At 37.7% G+C, this 18803-nt stretch overlaps 1 protein-coding gene across 1 annotated transcript in view; it reads right to left on the reverse strand.

Moving 5' to 3' along the window:
• The window catches only part of LOC131078006 (uncharacterized), a 93312-nt gene extending 74745 nt beyond the window's left edge, over positions 1–18567 (reverse strand). The window contains exon 1 of the mRNA XM_058015630.2: positions 17892–18567. Within this exon, the coding sequence (XP_057871613.1) occupies positions 17892–18104 (213 nt within the window). The 5' untranslated portion in view covers positions 18105–18567. The remainder of the gene's footprint in view (positions 1–17891) is intronic.
• Between the last annotated feature and the right edge of the window lie 236 nt (positions 18568–18803).

Below are 18803 nucleotides of genomic sequence, written 5' to 3' on the forward strand. Positions count from 1 at the left end.
AGGAACCAGAAGAACCACCAATAATGCAAAATTCAATGTGGGACTCAAAGGAGACTATGGAGATGTCAACATGGAAAGTGGAGAAGCCACCACAATAGCATTTGGAGGAGGTAAGGAACCACTTTTAGCCAAAATACTGTTGTCTTTCTTGCTTGCATGGATGTTGATAACTTGCCTTCAAGGAATTTTTTTGATAATTGGTTGAATAGTGTTTGGGGTAAGAAATTGGGTATCGATGTGCCATTATGTCTAAGGATGTAGAAAGGATTTTTGTTGTTTCCTTGAAGAGTCACATCATGCAAAAATGGGTGTTGGACAAAGACTTTTGGAATATAGGGAAGACCTTGTTTAAAGCATAAAAGGTAACCATGCAACCACACATCCTATGCCATGCTTCACATATGCACTCTACAAGAGACCTTAAAACAAATGATAGCCAAAATCAACCATTAAACATGGGTTTGCTTGTGTAGATTCATGCTCATTCAAAACCACTAGGTGGTATTGGCTAAACCATACGTCTCAAACCATGAGAGCACAAAACTATTGGCCCCAAGAAAAAATACCACAAATATTAAATATTTTTCCTATATGTCCACACATAAAATATTTAACCAATGTCCAATACAACTTTACAAGTAGATCCAACTGAATACTTAATTTGGCTGAACACATCTCCAATGAAGCACCAAAATAATATATTTTACATAACTAAAATATTTATTTCTAATGCAAAGGGTACAACACCCTTTCCTTATAGTTGAATAGTTTGGTGTGTAGAATTCTCTTGGGTTTTTTTTTAAGTGATTCCCAAATGGATTTCTCCTCTACTAGGTCTTGGCTTCAAGAGTGTGCGGATTTTAGGGTTAAGTTCTTGGAAATAGTTGGGTCTTTTCTTGGTAAATCGGAATAGAAGGGTGGTGGTAATGGGCCTTGTTAAATAGAGCTTTATATCTATTTTATTGTTGCGATGTATTCACACATCGCCCCATTGCCAATTGGGACCCCCACCTTTTCGCTTTCTAGGTTAGTTGTCTTAGCTTAGTTAGTTGTTGTCGAGTCTTTGCTATTAACCTTTTGTTCGTAGTTGCTCAGGAGCTGGCCAAGTCTCTCTCTTTTGGAGATGAAGTGAGGTTTAACATTCCCTTTGCCCAGCCAAGGCATAATCCCTTCCACTTCTCCCGATCATGTCAGTGGGTGCCCAAACCCAATCACTCCCATTTCCATTTCCTCCCATTTCCACCTCCCCTAACACTCTTCACTTCCATTTACCATACCATCCACACTACCTACCCCCTTTATTCCCCTAAAATCACCTATTCTAACCCACATCCCATAAGTCTTACTTCCTTTATTTCCCTAAGCTTACCTCTACCACACACCTATTAACCTACCCTTTCCATCTTATCACCTACCCCCATCCTAGCCTACCCATATCCTATCCCTATCCCTATCCTAACCTACCGCCCTACCCCTTATTCCTTGCCCCTTATAACTCCCATTATAACCTACATCCCCTTTACCCTTTCATTACCCCCTTATACCTCCCACTCCACTTTATTCCCCAACATATCCTAACTCCAACCCCTTTTACCTCCCACATCCTAAGCCTCATTCCCCCCCACGTATCTCCTACTTCCATCATTTATATCCCTTATGTCCCCCTTTCCTCCAACATCTCATTCCCCCCTCTTTCTCCACGTAGCAGCTACCCTTAACATTTCCTACCACTCCCCTCTCATATTTTTCTCTACCTTATCATATCATCCTTTTGGGCCCCACACTCAAAAATGGAGAATCAAATATGATTTTTTAGGACCTTCCTTGCTGGGACCCACCGAGCTTTAGCCTGGGGATTTTAAGTGTTTTAAGTTACCATTCCACATATTGCTTGGGCCCCACAAAATCTTAAATCGAGATTTTAAAAGCTTGTTTTAAGGCATAGTATTTCCTTTGACTTCCTTTACCACCGTAGCCTTGATTGGGCCCCACCAAACTCTAAGGTGAAGGAAAAAGTTTTGAAGACATTTTTTTTTTTTATTTGTTTGAAAGGAAAGCAGCCACCTCATCATTTTATTTGGCTCCTAATATTCCCAACACATGCCACGATAAAACACAATGTAAGGTGTGGCACTTAGGAAATAAACAAGCTGGCCTCTGAAGTGGAAGATGTGTCACATAAACAAAACATTGGGGGGGATTTAAATTCAAAATCAAATCATAAGAAGAGCAGGGCAGGCCCGAATATGATCTACAGCAGAAGAGCATAAAACTCTCAATTTGAACAAGGCAGAGATAAAGGTAGTTAACTTCCAGCATGGGGAAAAGGTGAATCAGACTTATTTTGAAGGTAATCTCAATCATGTTGATGTGAATTTCACCAAGTATCATCTTTCAGAGTCCAATCTGATGGAAGGTGAAGAATATTAGATTTCAAGACGGTAGTACCGAGAGATAATTCATTTCCAGATTGATAAAGCTAATAATGTTGTTAAGTTTTGTTTGATTCTTCTTAATTGAAATTGTCTTTTTTTTAACTTTCAGGTGAAAAAATAAAAGACTCGGGAAACTTTGTTCAAGAGACTATAAGGTACCTTTAGGTGTTTTATTCTGTGTTTGGTCGTGTACAAAAGACACATCAACATTTATGTTATTGTCATGGAAGTATATATGACTTCAATTGTTGCTCTCAACCAATGCTTTTTTTTTCAGATGTCTTTTTCAATCATCTTTGTAGTTGAAGGTCTATGATAGTACTATTGCCATTTGCGTTTTTTTGGTGAGATCGTATATCAGTTTGCATAATGTATCTAGTTCACTAAAGTTAATGGTTGGATAGTGTAAATGGGTTACTCTTGATATCAGTTGGATAATACTTGTTACAGCTATTGTTAAGTCTTTGTAAATCTTTATAATCAATTGCCAATGTGAGCTATATTTGCAAACTATTTCTAATATCAAAAAAAACTGATTGATATATCCCACAAACCACTTTGGATTAAAAGTAGCTCATAACCCTTATAGGGGCAATTTTAGTGTTAAATATTTGCCAAGATTCTTTTCCATTTTTCTGAAGACCCTATTTATAATTTAGATTCATTTCAAAAACAATCTTCCATTTGGATATGCAATTAATTGTTACCAGAATCATATATGGTTATGAAATGCTAGATTTTAAGTTGTTGATATGTTGCTTTTACTCAAAACAAAAGTTAGACAACCCTAGAAACAACACTTAGGGGTTTAAATTTGAACTTTACATTTAAAACAGCACCCTTTACAAGCTTTTAAATTTATTTATTGAATAATTTTAAAATATTTATTTGCAAATGTGGATAAACGGTTGATTAATACTAGTCAAATTACAACTTAATCTTTTATATATCCTCTACTTCTGCACTTCATGAGACTTGATGTAAGGAAAACAAATGTAAAATCCTCATTTAATGTGAGTTGAAAAGCAAAATTTCTATTTTTGTATACCCTCTGCTTTTACAATTCACGCAACCTAAAGTAAGAAAAACAAACAGAAAATCCTTGTACTTGAGCCCTTGCATTATAATTTGACATATTTATGGTTTAAGAATAATTTAACCGTAAATTTCATTTCTTGCAGTGTCACTATGAGTTCCACTCCTCACAACATGAGCAACAACAAGGGTTAGCCATAGCTTATGCGGGTTGAATCTATGACTTTGAGTACAGATTTACGGGGTTAAGAGAACTAGTTCTATAGGGAGTGCACATTTCAATTGCTCTTCCACACTAGCAGAAAAATCTGCCAAAGATCTCTTCAATAAGAAATACCCTTTAAGACACTTTGGTACCAAACTACAAGCAACGTCCAAGGTACTAAGGGGTACTAGGTTGTGAAAGTATGATTTTTGTGAACTTGAATTTCAAGGCAATTACTAGATGTAATGTACGCCTCCTTCATATACCAAGCAAAGGCACTTAAGTATGTGTCACCTTGTCAGTCAAACAAAGGACTAAAATAAATACATTTTAGGGGTCTGATGATTAAATACTACTACTCCTCCTACTAGTACAAGTACTTTCCAACAGCTACAATTTCCTACTTTTCCAGCTACCTTAGGAGCAATAGAACCTACAAAGAAATGTAGAATGACTATTATCATTCACTCAATGATGAGGTGAGCTTGATACAGCAACTGCTTGGAGGAGTAGATGAGAGCATAATGATGTAAGAAAATTATATCTCAGTTTTGCAAAGAATGAAGTCTGCAAACCAAGAAGAAATGCTTCAATCAGCAGTGGTTAACAACGAAAATCAGGACAAACCAAAGGGGTGGCTCAGGGCCACAAAAGATGGAGTATTGATGTTGCAAACGACGTGGCAAAGTTAGTGCAAAATACAAATGAAGTAGATGATGTCATTGGTGAATTCTTCTTTTCCAATGGCATTTAATTCTATGTGGCTTGCTCTCCTTATCATAAAGGAGGTTGTGGTAAAAAAAATAAAAACAAGGCCATCATACGTGCCACCAAGGAAGACACAATTGTAAAGTTCCTTTTTGAAATGGGATTAACTAATAAATTAATAATAAAAACATAACATAATATAATTATAAAATATAAAATCAAAATTTAATTAAGTTTAATGAATGGTCGTAAGGCATGAAATAAAGAGTTATGACTATTGAAGGATTAAGGTATAAAGAAGAGATCATTCTATGAGAAGAGGACATGAAGGAAGCAATCAATCAATTTGGAAATAAATGATTATTTTCGAAAGACAACAATTAAGGACGAATAGGTGTGACTATTTCAAAAGGCAGAAATCACGACAGGTTGTGACTCCCTCAAGAATAAAATATAAAAAGGAGATCATTTCCTTTGGAGGAGATCATCAAGCAAGGAATAAATAAATCATAAAGTGGGAATGAAGGAAATTGAATTATAAAATAAATTATTATTCTCAAAGCAGCAATTAAGGGTGTTGACTCATTTTTTGTGAAGGGTGGAAACTTGTTACTTGTCAAGGGTGGCGACTCAATTAAGGGTGTTGACTCATTTTTTGTGAAGGGTGGAAACTTGTTACTTGTCAAGGGTGGCGACTCATTACATGTGAAAGGTGGTGATTCCTTCGAGAAATGGATATAAAGGGCAAATCATTTCATTGAGAAAATCATTGAATAATCATCAATTCATAAAGGAAACAAGCATTCAATCAACCAATTAAGAATAGAACATTATGTGACTTTGCCAGCAAATTAAATTATGTTTCAAGAGTAGTGATGGTATGACAAAGGATGTGACTCTTCCATAAGGAAGATATTATATATATATGAAGATCATTCCAAGCAAACATCAATACATAATCACGCATCAATCCATCCATCAAGCAATCAAGGAATGAATCAATCAATTCATCATTCAAACATCAATCATTCAAGCATCAAAGCTTTCAAACGCCAATCATTCAAACCTCATTCATTCAGTCATCAATCATTCAGTCATCAATCATTCAAACATCAACCATTCAAGCATCATCCATTCAAGTATCACTTTATTCAAATATCAATTCAGATCATCAATTCAGAAACCAATTTAAGAGATCATCTACAAGCAATTAAAGCCAATCAGATCATCAATTCAAAGCAGAAATACAGAAATATACTCAGCAACAAATATAGCTTCAGAACTTCATTCAAGGATCGTTCATAAAAGCATTCAAATATTATTCAAGAGATTGACTGTCAATCCATCAAGAAATTTTTTTTTTTTTTTTTGGTCGGTAATAGTGATTTTTATTAATTACTCTGGATTTTGTACTGGCCCGAACCAAGTGGAGCTACAATTAGGGAGCCACCTCCCCAGATCCATCTCCCCCTTCAAGAGGGGGGTCATTACAACTATTCCCATCCTTACCCCACTTACCCTTTTTTCGCTTCACCTCTATCCATCCGTAAGATTTGGCATCCTCCAACGATTTCAGATTTTGAATATCCATTCCAACCAACCCCTTACTATCCCAGCAATGATTCTCAGATTGAATCCCCTCATCCATGCCTTCATTTAAACCCCTTTGAAAGCAAGGACCATCCTCCATCATCTGTACACCCCCAATAGCATCCTGAAAGGAGTTGCAACCTTCAGGAAAACCTCCCTCACTCACGCCAACCAAACCACCAGCCAAACCTTGCCCACCATTTGAAAGTTTTGGATCTTTCACAATAGAATCATTGATCAAACCCCCAACATCTTGGTGGGATTTCAGATTCCCAGCCACCTTCTCCACCATGTAAGATTGGGGGGTAACATCCTTCCACCATGAAGCTAGACTCTTCACCCTACGCTTAGCACAGGATTCAGCATTATGTCCAATCTTAAAGCATCTCCTACACCTAAAAGAAATCCCTTCATAATCCACCGACTGAAGCCAACTTCCCTTTGAAGTAGAAATAGAGATCTCCGAAGGGAGATCCATGGACGTATCCATCTCCACCAAGACACGAGCAAAAGTTGTATGTAGCAAATAGAGAGAGTCATCATCAATCAATAAAAACTTACCGAGGGAGTTCCCAATAGCTTCAAAACAGGAGTCAAACCAGTATTGCAACGGAAGGTTTGGAAGTCTAATCCACATAGGAGCGCGATCAAAAGATTCTAACTCGGGGTTGAAAGTCGGATGCCACAGTTTAAGCATCAATGGATAATTGTCCTCCCAGCACCATTGGCTACCACCAAGGATTTTATTTCTATCCTCCACAGTCTGGAACACCACAACAAAAAACCCTCGAGCATGAGGGTAAATCTGCACACTGTCATCCACAATGGGCTCCCAATGTTCCAAGATCCATTTATGAAGAGCACCAAGACTAGGCCAAAAACCCCTAAAACGTCCAATAAGCCCTAATGTCGAAAAAATGAGCTCATTATGATCAACCTCTTTCTCCACCGCCTCTGACAAAGATACAGTAGTCGGCTTGGCCGGAACAGCCGCATTCGAAGTCGATGGGCCCAAAATATCTCTACCGTGAGGCGACATCCACCCATTTGGCAGCGAAGAAGAATCCCCCCGGACCAAATCTACTTTATATCGCGATTTTTGCACACCTGCCCTCTGTTCAGGCATTGCACGGGGTCGAGAATGGGGGCGGAAACCAGACACACGGCTGTCATGTGCATTTGAAGCGACTCCCCCGAAACCCTGTCGATCATTTAAGGACCCAAATCTGCCATGGCTTCAATCTCTGCCATCTTTGCGCTTCACCACGGACGCCCAGCTGACATTGCCCCGATCGGGAGGAAATCCACCACGCCCCACAGGAACCCTAGCCCACGGAGCCACATGCAGCGACATCGCATTAATCCATCAAGAAATATTGTTCAGCAATAGTCGAGCAATTACACCAAGTGTCAATTTTGAATTCTAAGTAGGATTTGCAAGCCAGACGGGGTCCAAGTTTACAGGGTGAGCTAAGGTTTAAAGAGACAGGATCTTTTCCTATCCTTGGTATTGTCACTGTTGAGTCAAGGACAGGGTCCTTTAATTCAGCAGACTTGCAAAGTATTTCAAGAGAATTAACGGTATATATATACATATATACATACATACACATGTATATATATATATGTTAAGTTAAGGACAGGGTCCTTTAATTCAGCATATATAACCATATTTTTGAGTAAATATTATTGTTTTAAATAATATTACAAAAGGGTACATTACAAAATTCTGGACAAAAATCTAGAATAATAACATTCAAAGATTGATATTCTAATGGAAAAAATGAAGGCTACCTAGGTCATTAGTGTATATGACATAGTGTAATGTCCCCAACTCAAATCAAGATGCTTAGCAGCAATTTGGCTGTCCTTTCCTTGGATTACCCAAGAGGAAGAAGACACAAAGCATCATTGGGTAAGATATGGAATCCTTGGCTTGTTCTATTTCTATTTCTAATTTAAAGTTGAGTACATGTCTTTTGATGCAACTTAAGTGAACTTGTGTTTTTTAAGTTGGGCACATCCTTTTAGGCAATTTTAAGTGATGCCTGGCCAAGGGACTTAAGTTGTCCCCTCTTATATGTACTTAAGTGACTTAATTAAAACATGTGACAAAAGCCAAGGTGAAAGATTCCCAAATAGGGATGATTGAACACTAACAATTATCTAGACAATTATGTTCAGATTGAGTTTATAGATTTCCAATATCATAGTCATATAACAAAGGTGGACTCAGAGACAATTACAGGGTTGTAAGCCCACTAATTTATTCCACAAGCTTAATAAAGAAATTGTTCATTGTGGTTTACAGAGAGTATAAATATCATGCACCTGATCAGAAGAACTCAGAATGTAGAATTAAATCATGGCAGAGACTGATTTTATGCTTCAGCGTTGAAAAGAACTTCAGCAATGAGGATCGCCTTATTACATTTCCCAATCAGTGATAATTCATTCTACAATGTCCTCCTCCCTCTGAAACTGTAAAGACTCTCCCACAAGAAATTAATCCCATCACTGCTGTACGCTGGAAGAGGTTCTGCAATCTTCAGGCTTGAGAGGTAACAGCTTCAATGAAAATTTCCTGCAGTAATCAACAGAGGCAGAGTCTGCAAATATTCACAGCCTTAGGAGTAGACTCCAGTCCAGACATGACTCCAAAGTTCTACTTCTTAATATGGTATGACTTTGCAATATTAATCTACAAAGTATACATCTGTTCACGGTGATTACTCAAATCTTTAGAAAGACCAAGATATGAATCGGACCCACAAAATATAATCCGCCCATAAAGAAAACTTAAATACTTCAACCGCTTAATAGCTATATTTCCACAAATGTTGGTCAACACTATGCTCCCCTTCACAAATAATATTGAACCCGCAACTTTATATTATTAATCGCTAATAGAAACGATCAACATCCCCTCAATTATTCCACACGGCCAATAAGAATCAAACCACCGTTTATGATTCATTTGAATCCTCTTATTTATTCTGTGAATAGTAAAATCAAATGGCCCCAGGTAAATATTATTTAAACCTGTTTACACAATAAGCACCCAAGCTGAATACGGCAGAATAGATTATTTATATGTTCCAACTCAGAATGTTCTCTCTCAAGTAGGCACAATACTAATATTAATTTCTGACAATGGAACTTATCTACAAATTTTTCTCCACAAGAGACTTTACAAAATTGGACTCCGTCGTGAATCCACTCCCAGGAAGTGTCAAGTTTTCGTCCAACCCTTCTTTCAGCTCCTGAAGGTTTTCATCTCCAGAAATCATAAGTTGTTTATCGAATTCCAGTATGCTTTTGCTACAACCCTAGGACTTCCTTATAAAACCCTTCAGGAAACATCTAGAAGTTCAGGCCGACTGGAGAACTTTATTAAATAAAGTGACCTTATAATAATCTATTATTATTTTATTGTTTCTTTTAATTAAATTAATTAATATTAAGTCATCATATGAATATTTTATTTATATTTTGATAACTTAATAAAAATCAATTTAATTAAATGTCACCTTAAAATTTGGGGACATTACAGTCCTCCCGGCCAAACATTGCTTGTCCTCAAGCAATTCTCTGCTACACCACCAGGATCCCAAACTAGCCATCTGAAAAATATTACATCACTCCATTACTCCATTCTGACGAAACCAGTAGTGCCGAATTCTACAACTCTGTTATCCTGAAGCATTCCCACTACCAAGCTGATTGACAGATCCCAAATCATCACATTCTCATGTCAACGGAAAGGGGAGGGGTAGAAGTCTCTTATCATGCCACCAAAACTCAATGTGCATCCAAATTTGTATGAATTCCCGAGGATAGGAACAATGATCGTCCTAAGTGCATAATCAGTTGTGATAATATACCATATGCTGCTGTTGTAAATGAGGACAGCATCTATTAGACTAAGACCCTCACTCCAAGTGAAGCAATAAGTATCAATAAGCCAACCTCGAATAATAGAAAAATGATACAATCCTTTCCAAATCCTTTGGTCAGCTGTTGTCGCAGAAATCTTTGTGGTTTCATTATGCCATGCATCAAAACTCAGTCGACATTTATCCATTCCAAGTAAATGCCACACATCATGAAGAACATTGATTATGCGCACTTCATACCCTGACAATAGAGAAACTTCACATTCCAATAATGTGTCACGAGGTAGAAGAGTAGCAATAGCTTCTCCAAGAGTGTCTACATGCTTAAACAAAGTTGAATCACCAATGCTCCTATCCATGTTCACTCCTTTATAAGCTGGTCTAGAAAAAGTAAGCTCTAACATGAAAGCCTTTAGGAGAGATAACTCCTGAAACTCTCACAAATGACCAAAGGTCCAACCAAGTCACTTATGCCTCCCTTTACACTTGTAGTTATAAAACCAATGGCCGTTCCACCGTGTGCTCAGTTGTTTCATAGTCCTCTATGATTTGAGCCTTCAGTAGATTCTCTAAAAGAGGAAACTCGTAAACCTCATGATGAATACAAACAAAAACTTCTGAACCATACCTCTTTCCATATCCACACAAATTTAAATGTTCCTCTTGTAAGTGTTGTCTTGCTTGAGCAGTCAAACACTTTGCTTTCCAACCACTTTGTAGCCATCCCTCACACATACTTTGTGACTTCTTTACATCTCTCAAGGTATGATATACAAAATCAGAACCTTTGTGGCTTGAATCTTCAATAGATTCCTCGACCAAAATTTGAGTGCCCATATTGGGAAACTCCTCAATACCATCATCCTCATGTGAAGTGGCTGCCATCTCATGATTATGCAAAGGTGAGGGACTGTTGTTGCTAAGCAAAAAATCAAAATGGCAGTCATACCTTTCCGTAGCATCCTCAAGAACCTCAGACACTCATTCCTTCTTTGTTGAAGTTTCTTCATCAATTGCTGCTCCAAAAGATGTCTCTAACTGAAAATCACATGCTTCAAGGTCAATTCGAGCTTCCATCCTCTTGGCTGCAATGCTCACAAGTGTGCCATTGATTTTTGTTGTCCCAAAGTGTGTACCACACCAAAGACAATCCTCCACAAGGTTGCCAACCGTCCCAACTGGAGTACTGCTGTAAACAATCAGAAAATCAGAATTTTCTGAGTTAAGGACAGCACAATGTCTAATTCAAAAATCGTCCTCTTCATGGTGAGATGTCAAGATACAAGGAGATTTCTTCCATTCTGAACCAGGGATATTATCTTCCCCAATTGCCCCACTATCATCCCTTGCTGGCCCACAAAGAGTAAAAACAATCTTCTCCCCATTGATCATAGTTTGAGTCTCCATTGCAACTTCTTCACTGGGAGGTTCAACAAAGGCTGATCCTAAAGAAGCATGCAACTGAAAATGATTGCAAACTAAATCCTCTTCCTTAGGTGTGGCTGCCAGAGATGATTCATCTTCTTTTCTTCTTAATGCTTTAGAAAATATCTCATTAAGCTGGAGGCAATCATCTCCATCCAGAAATAGGTGTATGTAATTTAATTTCATCACATCAAAGGCTTCTCTGAGTACCTGTAAAGATGTAAGAGATAGTTGGCCTTCAAGGCTTTTGTGTCCTCCTTGAGTCTTCCAACAATAAAGTGTCAACATCTTATGAGTATCATCAACATGAGCTGGGGCAGCAATAATCGTGTCTTTGTTTACCCTCAATTGTCCTTCCAAGTGATGTGATTCTTGAAGTCTAACATTCTCAAACAAATGTTCTGACTTCCCTTCATAATCATGCCACTCAAAAACAGCTTCCTTGATAACATGTCTTCCGCAAAACTCACCTTTTGAAGCTAAGCCAAAAACATTTTCAATCAAAGGATTGTCACCACAACAATGAGTAGAGTCAATTACCTCATGCTCTTCTTCAATTGTTGCTGCAAAATCAAACTGTGAGAAGTTTGAATTTTCATCTTTAACTTCATACTTACCAATCCATTCTTTAGTGTCCTTAATGCAAGGCTTATGTGATGGCAAAGGACTGCTGGTCAAACTCAGAAAATCAGGAAAATGTTCATGCTTCTTTATAAGTGCTGGTCTATGGGGTATGTCTAGCTGAAAGTCACATGTTCTCTTAGCTGCCTTAGCTGTCACAAAGCTGATCCATACCTACCCTCCCTTAGCTGTTATATTTTTTGCTTCCATCCAACTTGGAAGAGGTCCTGCAATCTACAGGCTTGAGAGGTAACGGCTTCAATGAAAAGTTCCTGTGGTAAGCAACAGAGTCAGAGTCTGCAAATATTCACAGCTGTAGGAGTAGACTCCAATCCGACACGAATCCAAAGTTCTACTTCTCAATATGGCACAACTTTGCAATATTAGTCTCCAAAGTATACATCTGTTCATGGTGATTACTCAGATCTTTAGAAAGACCAAGATATGAATCGAACCCACAAAATATAATCCGCCAGTAAAGAAAACTTAATACTTCAACTGCTTAATAGCTATATTTCCACAAACGATGGTCAACACTATGGTCCCCTTCACAAATAATATTGAGCCGGCAACTTTATATTATTAATGACTAATAGAAGCAATCAACATCCCCTCAATTATTCCACACAGCCAATATGAATCAAACCACCATTTATGATTTATTTGAATCCTCTTATTTATTCCACAAATAGTAAAATCAAATGGCCCTGGGTAAATATTATTTAAACCCGATTCCACAATAAGCACCCAAACTGAATACGGCAGAATAGATTATTTATATGTTCCAACTCAGAATGTAATCTCTCAAGCAGGCACAATACTAATATTAATTTCTGACAATGGAACTTATCTACAAATTTGTCTCCACAGGAGACTTTACAAATTTGGCACAAATGTAGACTCCGTTGTGAATCCACTCCCAGGAAGAGTCTAGTTTTCGTCCAACCCTTCTTTCAGCTCCTGAAGGTTTTCGTCTCTAGAAATCACAAGCCGTTTATCAAATTCCAATATGCTTTTGCTACAACCCCAGGACTTCCTTATAAAACCATCCAAGAAACATCTAGAAGATCAAGCCGACTGGAGAACATAAAGTGACCTTATAATAATATATTACTATTTTTTTTTTTTTTATAGATAAGTGCTATCAAGTAGGGGGATAGCGCCCTATATTAATATGAAACAGATTACATCGAGATAACCAAACAAGCCTCTAAACCAAAACACCCAGGAGGCCACATAGGACATATTGTAAACTTTACATGACACATAACAACATTACAGCAGTGACAAAATAGTGGCGACATGAGAACCAAGCATCACCACCCTCTCCACACTTCCCTCTGACAGCCACCCCAAATCGTGATTCATCAATCTAGCAAAGGGGCCGAAAATAATATATTACTATTTTATTGTTTCTTTTAATTAAATTAATTAATATTAAGTCATTATTTTATTGAAACTTAATAAAAATCAATTTAATTAAATGTCACCTTAAAATTTGGGGACATACACAAGGTGGGCAACCAGCTTCAAGAGTTCTTATTGGTGCACATTTTAGGTTTTTATTTTGGAGCCTTGGATTAAGAGGTGGACTATCAAGGGTGGAGATTGATTCATCTTTTTAGAAGTTGTTTTAAAATAACCTAAGGGCTCATTTTGAGATCATAATGTGATGAAGTTTTTCTGCTTATTGCTGCTGCAACTTGACTTGAGGATTCAGACCCTTGAGTATCCCTAGTTTTGGTGATACACGCGGCTCTCCTTAATCAGAAGAGTGTGTTTCGCTGGAATAACTACGGTTTGTGAAACCCTAGCACATTGTAAATTGTGGGCTGCAAGTATTTATCAGGCTGGAAGCCAATTAGAGGAAGATACCAGCATTGTAGATTCAGATTGGTGAACATCTACAGCTGTAAGTTGTCAGTTTTTTAGCACCTTTTTGGGACAGCTGCAAAGGAGCAGCTAAAGTAGTCGGTTTGCTGGTCTTTTTGTTGGTGTTGGAAATAAGCCACACCCGGACCAACGATGGACTGGTCCAAGAGGGGCCAGTAGCTCAGTGGTAGAGCACTCCAGCAGCATATGGAAGGTCCTAGGTTCGAGTCCTAGCTGGTCCACGTCTCAACATGGTATCAGAGCCAGGTCCAAGCTAGGAGCCCCAAGCACACGAGAGGTGTGGTTTAAGGGGGGGTGTTGGTGTTGGAAATAAGCCACACCCGGACCGACGATGGACTGGTCCAAGAGGGGCCAGTAGCTGAGTGGTAGAGCACTCCAGCAGCGTATGAAAGGTCCTAGGTTCGAGTCCTAGCTGTTCCATGTCTCAACACTTTTTGGGAGCCTAGCACCTGTTTGAGGGATAGCTAGGATTTGATAAAATTCAGAAATAAATCTGAGGTATTCTTGTGCCTGAATCTGTTTATTTTCCTGTCTATGACTCAAAATAATTAGGGAAAATTAGACATACTTTTTTGAAAATTCTGGACTATTACAAGGGTTGTTTTGTAATTATTTCTGAGCATAATAAGAATCAGAAATTTCTGCTTTTGGTCCTAAATCTGATCTGAAAACTGACAAAAATCTGAGATGCAATTCTGTGCAAGTTCATTTCCAGATTTATGCCCTAGTTTGCAGAGGTGTTTTCTTTTATCGATTGAGCCCTAGTTTGCAGAAATTTTTGTCTTTGTTTTTAGCGCCCCTATTTGGGGATATTACACATTGTCATGGATGGGTGGATAGATATTAGACATCATCTACTAATCAACATCATGGGCACATGTATAAAGGGCCTTTACTTCCTTAAGATTGTCAATCATTGAAGGCACCACAAGAATGTCAATTTTCAATTCCAAATCATTAAAAACTATGTTGAAAAGGTTGGGCCAAAGAATGTAGTACAAGTAGTCACGGATGCAACCCATGTATGTAGAGTGGTAAGGAAGTCAATTAGAATGGCCTACAATCATATTCGGTGTACCTTTTATTGTGTGTATGCCATGAATAATGTACTTAAGAACATGGGTAAACTTGGTTGAATCAAAGAGGTCATTAATGATGCTAGAGATGTGTAGACATTTATCTAAAACATCCACACTTCACATGCACTCTTCAGTACCTTCATCAAGAAGGATCTTTTGAAACTTGTAGAAACTAGATATGCATTCATACTTCATTCTCTTGGAGAGGATACTTGAGTTGCAAGAGGCAATGCAACTAACATTCATAACAACAAAATGGAACTAGTGGCCCAAAAATAAGTTAGAGAAGGGGAATAAAGTAAAAAAGGTGGTAAAGAGTAGCATTTTTTGGGCTGATGCAAAGTACATTGTCTTGTCTCCATCATTACTCTAGTTTTCAAAGTCATTAAATATGGAGAAGCTAATGCACCTAGCCTTGGAGAGGTGTATGAGTGCATTGACAACATGCTTAGCCAATTGAAGGTTGTACAAGAGAAAGACCCCACATTTCAATTTTACAATGAGCATATTCAGCCAATCATTCATCAAGGATAGGAAAAACTCAACCCTCTCTTGCACGTTGCTAATTGAGCATGGAACCTGCAATACAATATGCTAAGATGAGTACATGGTTCATGAAGCCTATTCAAAAGATATATGATTGTATAGATGTCGACCTTATTCAAGTGATCAACATTGTCAATCATATGAGATATCCATAAGGAGCCAACTTGGATATAGAGATTATAGCATAGGAGGACCCAATTTTATAATGGACTATGCATGGGTCTACTTCTTTGACAACAATACTAGCCATTTGTCTAATATTCCAAGTTTCTAGTATTTTGTTTCAAAAAGGAACCAATCTACTTATAACTTTACCTACTTTACTAAGAGAAATAACCTTACCTCTAGGTGTGTAGAGAAGCTTGCAGTTGTACATAGCACTTTGCATCACATTGACTATGATATGCTTAGATATAAGGAGAGTCCAACAATCCAATGGGGCGTAGAGCAAGAGGAGCCAACATAAGTTGATGATAATACCACATAGACAAGGTTGGTCGATATTGATTTGGAGAAGCTAGACCTTGGAGAGTCCGGAAGTTGCACTAATGAAGAGTTTGGTGCATGCCCTAGGGATGATTATAAATATTGGTCCATTGGTCAATTGATAACCATCGCTCTCATATCATTGTTCAATGAGATATAGTTAATGTTTTGAAGTTTCATTTGTTATTCTTTATAGTTTTTTTATAACTAATATTTCAAGAACTATATATGTTTCTATGGCATCTAGCCTACCAAATCTAGGCCCTTGATCCTCTCCAAGACCTGTACACCCTTTTTGAGACTCCGTGCAAATGATTTGCTCTAGTTTCTAAAATAACATTTACATATCTGAAGTAAATAATAAAAGTGAATCACCACAGTTTCTAAAATAACATTTACATATCCGAAGTAAGCTTCAAATAAATCACGCTCCCTTACAACTATCCCTAAACCTCACTCACTCAAAGAATAATAGAACAAAAACAGGAGTACATGCTTCTACTTGTTTTGAAGACTTGGAAGTAGCAGAAACATCTTCCTACCACCAGCTAACAGGGCAAAGGGGTCTAATAGTGCTTTGTCTTTTGATTGAAGGAAGACCCATTGTCTTCTGATTGAAGGAAGACCCACACGCCCAAATAATTTGGCATTGCAATTCCTAAGTTTTGTAGTACACAAAGCACCAGATGGAGGAGATACCAATAATTATTGCCCACATAATATTAGCCAGATCCTAAAATGTCAATTCAAGGACCCTAACTCACCATAACTATAACCAAATTTCCTGTTTACATGCAAGACTCGCAAAGTACTTGGCAACTTTTCAAAAACCCGTGTGCTTTTTTGCTTTTTTTTTTAGTTTTTTTGAAAAACTCGCCAAGTTTTTGGCAAATTTTTCACAAAAACTCAAAGAGTTTCTAGCAAAAACTCGACTGCATTAAAAAAAGAAGCTCAGACGTGTCAAAAAATTATCTAAAATTATTTTTTCTTCTAGTCAATCTCATTCTCTTCATCAAAATATATATATGAAATATAACATTTAAGTATCTTACACTTTAAGTTAGATTTCATGTATATATTGACAAGATGTTTGAGAGTGGTTTCAGACTACTAAGAATTATAATGCAAATTCTAGATTTTAGAAGATCTTATAAATTTTCAAACTTAGCCAATTTTTAGCAATCAGTAGGCTCCTTTTAGCATTCTCTCACTCTCCCTAACATACTTTATCTACCCTGAATTCTAGACCTATCTCTCTCCCTATCACTCTTCCTCTATCCCCTCTCTCTACCAACCTCTATCTCACTCTCTCCTCTCTCCCCCAAGATCTAGACATATCTCTCTACCCCTTTCTCTCTCTCTCACCCTCAGACCCCCATGATGGGTGCTACCCTCAAACTCGTTTTGGCGAGGTAGAGGAGCCACAATGGACTCCTAGGACTAGACCCTCTCGTTCTACCTCTCCCCTAGTTTTCACTAGAGTTGGGAAGAGGAAGATGAAAAATATTCATGTAGTGCTTACTTTTAGTTTTCCAAAAACAATTTGACATTTACATTTTATTTTATACTATCAACCATTAGCATTCCAGGTGAGGATGCCATTTTGTACCCAATTTGCATTTAAATCAATCAAATATAACTAGATTTATCTTGTTTCTTTTATGTACTCATTTATTGACTCATTAGATGCATCCATTTATTGAATTTTGAAAAAAATGCATCTCTAATGAAATTTAAACAAATTTTTTAAGTTGCCGAATTTTTTTCCCAATTTCTGCCTGTCGCATTTTGGAGTCTTGCCGGATTTTTGCGTGTCCAAGTTTTTCAACGATGATTTATATATCCAAAGTAAACAATAAAAGTGAATCACCATGGTTTCTAAGCTTCAAATAAACCACGCTCCCTTACAACTATCCCTAAACCTCACTCACTCAAAGATTAATACAAGGAAAAAAGGAGTGCATGCTTCTACCTGTTTTGAAGACTTGGAAGTAGCAGAACCATCTTCCTGCCACCAGCTAACAGGGTAAAGGGGTCTGATAGTGCTCTGTCTTCTAACTGAAGAAAGACCCACACGCCCAAATAATCTGGCATTGCAATTCCTAAATTTTGTAGTACGCAAAGCGCCAGATGGAGGAGATACCAACAATGACTGCCCACATAGGCACTGGGAGAGGCTTGTCATTATTAGCCAGATCCTAAAACGCCAATCCAAATCAGGAACCCTAACTCATCATAACTGTAACCAAATTCTCCTTTTTTATTATCATATCAGATTTCATGGCCCATGTGAGTAAAGCTCTGACCTGCAATTGCCCCCTATTCTACATCTCTCAAACGCTCAATTGTTTTTTAGTCATCTCTTTTCTCTCAAAAAGACTAGACACTTCGTACCATCTGGTTGTCTTAGCCCGGCTTACCCATGGGGCTTCCATGCATGTTGAAGCTGCACCCGGAGTTACCTCAGTCTTTAGTAACAACAGTGAGACGTAAAAATCACAGGAGGATAGAAGACTCGACTCAAAACTAGCACGTTTCAATCCAAATTACTTATATATTTGGAAATCCAGCGTGGACACAAGTGTATTATTGTAAAGATGGAGGACTGCAGTGTAAATCCGTCTCGCGTGGAGGAATAGAAAAATGAGTAACCTTGACAAGGGGTGGAAACGAATACAAAAATAAAAACTAAAAGTTTTATACGAAATGGTTTGTATCCAAACCTAATTAGAAGAAGAAAAAGAAATGTGAGAAAGCAAGAAATGTTAGAAAAGAGTTGTGGTTGTATAGGGAAAGCAAAATAGGTCATCCAAATCTTTCAATAGTGAGTTGAAATTGTAGGGGTTAGTTATGTAGAGTGTCTTATTTTAGGATTATTAGTAGA

Source organism: Cryptomeria japonica, chromosome 5, assembly GCF_030272615.1.
Source record: "Cryptomeria japonica chromosome 5, Sugi_1.0, whole genome shotgun sequence".
Lineage (NCBI taxonomy): Eukaryota > Viridiplantae > Streptophyta > Pinopsida > Cupressales > Cupressaceae > Cryptomeria > Cryptomeria japonica.